Below are 6,124 nucleotides of genomic sequence, written 5' to 3' on the forward strand. Positions count from 1 at the left end.
GCCTAATCGACTGCCACGTCATCGGCACAGTTGTTGGAGGTTAACTGCATTTGCAAACACGTCACAAGATAAGAATAATTTTTTTTGACTTTTATTGTAGTAAATTACAAAAATCATTGAGTTAATTTCACTTAATTATAAAAGATGACCCCGTACTGACAAGGTTGACCACATGTTGTAAGTTGTAATGAAATTAGACTTTTCAATCGGCACCTGAGTTAGGTTCTTTAAGTTACAGCCAGTCCACATGGATTGACACTGACTGACAAGTGTTACAATAGCAAACATCTAGCACATTCAACAGCAACAATGCTACTTTAAGTGTTTGAACACAACAGGACATTACTTCATATGCCGATCATTGAGCCCTTGAGAATGGCGAGCAACAAAATATTACACAACAGATATGTTGTTCGCAAATCCACAGTAAGATTCTTACACTTACATTCAAGTATTTTATTAGATACAATGCAATTCACAATACAATTATATATGTTATTCAATATTTTAAAAAAATGTGGCCCCAAATTAACCAATAAACACTGCATTAATCTCCCTGAGACGGACAAGCCTCTGATTAATCCCTTTTATCTGGTCCTTTAGCAGCTTGCTTCCAGGTGAGTGAGGCCTCTGAGGAGAAGCGAAGCAGCAGGACCCCTACGGCCACCGTGGTTAGCCCACACAGCATGCCCAGGCAGTCTACTAAACCCACCGCGGTCCACTCTCTGAACAAGATGGCCGAAGCTGTGAGGACCGTAGAGGTGAAAGTCACGTAGTAAATGGCTTCAAACATGTTGGAGCTATAGTGCTCCAGAGCCTTGTTGATGAAGGTGAACTGGACGAGGATGCTGACGGACAGGGTTCCCAGTAGACCCAGGAAGAGACCTAGGGCTCGGCTGCTGGAAGGACCCCCGCTGAAGGCATCCTGGGCGGCCAGGCCCAGACCCTTACTGCTGGGGACTGTGAAACTCCCCAGGAGGGAGCAGATGGATACGTACACCATGATGTTGGACGTGCCGTGAGCTGGGGCCACCCACACGATCAGCACAACCAGTAGTAGGACCACCAACAAGGAATAGGTGACGAACACTGCACGGAGAGAAAACATTCAGACACACCTCAGAATTACTCTCAATTGAAGTTTGATGTAAAGTCCTTATTTAGAGGACTTTGAGCAGGTCTGGGCCGGTTCCAACTAACATGTCCGTGCACAAAGCACTCTGTGAACGGTGCAACGTCAATTGAGGTCACAGCAATTGACTTTGCACCGTTCACAGAGTGCTTTGTACACGGAAATGTACAAAGTGGTTAGCCCATACAGCAAAAGAGCTGAGTCTCCCGGTTTAGGCGCTGCCTGCGAGGAGCGGAGTCTCCCGGTTTAGGCGCTGCCTGCGAGGAGCTGACTCTCCCGGTTCAGGCTCAGACATGTCCCTTGTCCTGGCCCATCCAAACAAAGGATTGAATATCCTCTGGCTGTGAACCTCGGAGCCCCATTTTCAATATGAAAGGGGAGAGCCTAAAGGAACATCTCCCAGTGATTTTTCTCAAGACGGATTTGGAGCTCTCAACATGAAAATATATAAAATAATTTTGTAGAATTGGAACAAGACCACTTTGTCTTGGTAACAGAGTGATGCAGAATGGTGTCTGGGCATCTCAGAGGACACAGGGCAGAACATTCTCTGTCATCAGTTATATGAAATGGTGCCAATTTTGTACTGTCACTTAAGTATGATCATACTTATTTTACAGTTATAAGAAAGGTGAAATCTTATAGTAAGTAATTAGATTGTCATTATACTTAGAAAGCATTTGAATCATTTCAAGCCATATTTACCCCACTCTTGTTGAACATGGGAAAAAAATGATGTATGATTTTTCATAATATTTGGTACTAGTCCTCAAAAGGGAGTACACTTCAGCAATGTATAACTATTTTTAACAGAAAGGTCCCAGACTTTTCTAGAACAATGCCGCATTATTAGTTATTGTTTACGGCCATCTCATGAAAAATATTTACTTTTGGGTTTGTCTATTTAGGCGGTAATCTACAACTTCCATTGTCATTCAAGCAGATAAAGAACCCCTCTTCAACAACATTAATAAGGATTCTTGACGAGGACAGTTAAATGCACTGTTACACAAATAACATGGAAACTATGTGAAATGGACCTATCTGATCATATAAGAGCAGTGAATGGATGTGTCCCAAAATAGCACCCTATCGGTCCTATGGGCTCTGGTCTAAAGTAGCGCACTATATAGGGAATAGGGCTCTGGTCTAAAGTAGCGCACTATATAGGGAATAGGGCTCTGGCCTAAAGTAGTGCACTATATAGGGAATAGGGCTCTGGCCTAAAGTAGTGCACTATATAGGGAATAGGGCTCTGGTCTATAGTAGTGCACTATATAGGGAATAGGGCTCTGGCCTAAAGTAGTGCACTATATAGGGAATAGGCTCTGGTCTAAAGTAGTGCACTATATAGGGAATAGGGATCCATTTGGGATGTAATACCAGGTCCCACCCACCTGGATCAGTAAGCCTGTCTTCCAGCTCCAGACTAGAGGTGACGCTCTCGGATTTAGGGGAGTGAATGATGAGCACGACAGAACCACAGCAACACAACACACAGCCCAGCTTCCCCAGGACATTCAGCTGTTCCTGGAGGATATAGGAGGCCAGAACAGCCCTGGATCACAAAGCAACCATTTTAGTGATCAAAACAGAGAGGCGTGCAGTTAGCTAGCTAGGCAAAGATCACATCACTGTAAACACTCCTGTACTGTAGCAAACATCACTGTAAACACTCCTGTACTGTAGCAAACATCACTGTAAACACTCCTGTACTGTAGCAAACATCACTGTAAACACTCCTGTACTGTAACAAACATCACATCACTGTAAACACTCCTGTACTGTAGCAAACATCACTGTAAACACCCCTGTACTGTAACAAACATCACTGTAAACACTCCTGTACTGTAGCAAACATCACTGTAAACACACCTGTACTGTAACAAACATCACTGTAAACACCCCTGTACTGTAACAAACATCACATCACTGTAAACACTCCTGTACTGTAGCAAACATCACTGTAAACACCCCTGTACTGTAACAAACATCACTGTAAACACTCCTGTACTGTAGCAAACATCACTGTAAACACCCCTGTACTGTAACAAACATCACATCACTGTAAACACTCCTGTACTGTAACAAACATCACTGTAAACACCCCTGTACTGTAACAAACATCACTGTAAACACTCCTGTACTGTAACAAACATCACTGTAAACACCCCTGTACTGTAACAAACATCACATCACTGTAAACACTCCTGTACTGTAACAAACATCACTGTAAACACTCCTGTACTGTAGCAAACATCACTGTAAACACTCCTGTACTGTAACAAACATCACTGTAAACACCCCAGTACTGTAACAAACATCACTGTAAACACTCCTGTACTGTAACAAACATCACTGTAAACACCCCTGTACTGTAACAAACATCACATCACTGTAAACACTCCTGTACTGTAACAAACATCACTGTAAACACTCCTGTACTGTAGCAAACATCACTGTAAACACTCCTGTACTGTAACAAACATCACTGTAAACACTCCTGTACTGTAGCAAACATCACTGTAAACACTCCTGTACTGTAACAAACATCACTGTAAACACTCCTGTACTGTAACAAACATCACTGTAAACACCCCTGTACTGTAACAAACATCACTGTAAACACTCCTGTACTGTAACAAACATCACTGTAAACACTCCTGTACTGTAACAAACATCACTGTAAACACTCCTGTACTGTAACAAACATCACTGTAAACACCCCTGTACTGTAACAAACATCACATCACTGTAAACACCCCTGTACTGTAACAAACATCACTGTAAACACTCCTGTACTGTAACAAACATCACTGTAAACACTCCTGTACTGTCAACATCACTGTAAACACTCCTGTACTGTACACATACTGTAAACACCCCTGTACTGTACAAACATCACTGTAAACACTCCTGTACTGTAACAAACATCACTGTAAACACCCCTGTACTGTAACAAACATCACTGTAAACACTCCTGTACTGTAACAAACATCACATCACTGTAAACACTCCCACCAGAAAACAAAAGACAATAGTAGTCACACACTGAATGATAACAATAACTCACCCAAACAGCACCCCCAGGGCTCCTAAAGGTGTGACCACAACAGCAGGGGCTGCGTTATAGGCCAGGAAGTTCCCAATCTGTCCCACAATCACTTGTTCGGGAAGAGTTCAGAGGTCAATGGAATTCATGAAATATGATCAATGAAATAAACGCAATCGGTGAGTAGTGATAGTTAATGTAGTAGTAAAATGTCTTTATTATTAGGTTAAATAGGGTGTGTGACAGAATTATCCATGAGGATGTACTACAGCTAATAAATGGCAGGTGGCACTGTTAGCTCGGCTACTTACTGGAGAGTGTGCCGCTCCACCATACGCCATCTTTTAGATAGGACCCACCTAAAAAATAATGAAATACATGCAGTGTTTGTGTTATTAACAGTACAGTAGTCACCCTCTGATTTCCAATGTCCAATTATAATTTTGCCACGAAAGCAGCATTCATTTTTTTTTGCAGGAAAATCGCGAACCAGTCACAAGGAACCGAATATAGTTGTTTTAAGAGATGATGTATTTACTGTGTCTGAGGATCTTACAACGTTGTAGCCAACAAATGACCCTACAAACATGATTATACTTGGGATTTTCCCCCCCAACACTCTACCTCTTTTACGGGATCGTAATATTCCCTTTTTTTGAAGCACAAACGTCGATCCATTGATGAAACTTGATATGACAGCTATCCATACACCAGCAGCAATTGGTGGCGAAGTCTCTCTAATTTCTGAAGTCATCATTGATCACACATTTTCCCATAAGTGACACAAATGGTGGGCTTAAATTAAATGTGTGACTAGGCAAGTCCAAAGCACACTTTACATATATATAGCCAGTGTTGCAAACTAATTTTCAGGGTAAATTGTTAGACGCAGATTGATTTGTTGCTAAAAGTTGCTAAATCACGTTGTGATGTCATTGCGTGATAACGTAAAACTGCGTCATTACGTAAAATATACAATAACGTTACTCAAATTGACTGGCAAAAAATATGATTAGACATTTGTTCAGGTACCGACTCCCACTCTTTTCTGTTCCCACTCTTTTCTGTACTATTTTGATTGTAGACATGTTGATTGATGTTGTAAGTTCTGTTCAAGATCAAACATTCGTGACCAAATATATTCATTGGGGTTGGCTCGTCGAACCAGTACTACTGCTGCTGCAGTCAGACAACAATGATTTGCAATTTGCTGAAATTGCTGCTGTCACTCATAATGCACCTTTGCAGCCAGGCACGTGTGTTGTGACAGAAAATTGTTTTTGTGTCATTTAGAGTGAAAATGCGTGCATTTTAGCGTTTGAGTCAATTTTCAAAAGTTGCTAAAAGTTCCAAATACATTTTTAAAAGTAGCTACATTTGTTGCTAGGTGCTGTTTGAAAAAAAAGTCGCCAGGGTAGTCTGAAAAGTTGCTAAATCTAGCAACACAATTGCTACGTTGGTATCACTGCATATAGCGCCCTCCATAGGTTGTCGTCGACAATGCAAGTAAAGAGTTTTATTCTGGATGATTTAAAGAATATCGGTGAAAAGACTAACCGGCAGGTACGTATCAGTCACATAATGGCACATTGATATCTAATCAAAAGTCTATTCAACATTTAGGCCTACACATCTACAAAGTCAGGGAGAGGATAGCAAATCAATATCTGTATCAATTCATTTATAATGATACCATTTCCGATATGGGATGCACCTGTTGGTTGATGGATAGGGGAAAGGTATGTGCTTACACATATATCAGATCAATCATTACGCTACTTCAAGGGAGGAATGCAGGAGGCTTTTAATTCGAAAACGCCCCGTGACGAGGCTAATATCTAGCTACCTCATCTGTTTTCATGCCTTGGCTGTTTAGCTGTCAATCATATGGGTCCAACGTGGACGATTTATAAAGGCAGCAACGCCGGTGATAGGACTGT

At 41.4% G+C, this 6,124-nt stretch overlaps 1 protein-coding gene across 1 annotated transcript; it reads right to left on the reverse strand.

Annotated features, from left to right (window-relative positions):
* Nucleotides 1-75: 75 nt before the first annotated feature.
* nipa1 (NIPA magnesium transporter 1) lies at nucleotides 76-5,275 on the reverse strand. Its single transcript, XM_071342251.1, has 5 exons — nucleotides 4,809-5,275; nucleotides 4,496-4,543; nucleotides 4,206-4,296; nucleotides 2,530-2,690; nucleotides 76-1,089 (listed from the first exon to the last, which is right to left on the reverse strand). Exons 1-5 carry the CDS (start codon nucleotides 4,939-4,941, stop codon nucleotides 578-580), a joined length of 945 nt encoding a protein of 314 aa, XP_071198352.1. The 5' UTR covers nucleotides 4,942-5,275; the 3' UTR covers nucleotides 76-577.
* Nucleotides 5,276-6,124: the final 849 nt, after the last annotated feature.

This window comes from Salvelinus alpinus, chromosome 15, assembly GCF_045679555.1.
Source record: "Salvelinus alpinus chromosome 15, SLU_Salpinus.1, whole genome shotgun sequence".
Taxonomy (NCBI): domain Eukaryota; kingdom Metazoa; phylum Chordata; class Actinopteri; order Salmoniformes; family Salmonidae; genus Salvelinus; species Salvelinus alpinus.

Excerpts from the sequence above, each read along its gene's own strand:
- nipa1 (XM_071342251.1), bottom strand. The coding sequence starts at position 4,941 with ATGATGACTTCAGAAATTAGAGAGACTTCGCCACCAATTGCTGCTGGT. Across the intron at positions 4,544-4,808 it reads ATTACGATCCCGTAAAAGAG|GTGGGTCCTATCTAAAAGAT; the intron begins GTAGAGTGTTGG and ends ATTATTTTTTAG. Across the intron at positions 2,691-4,205 it reads GCCCTGGGGGTGCTGTTTGG|GGCTGTTCTGGCCTCCTATA; the intron begins GTGAGTTATTGT and ends TTTGTGATCCAG.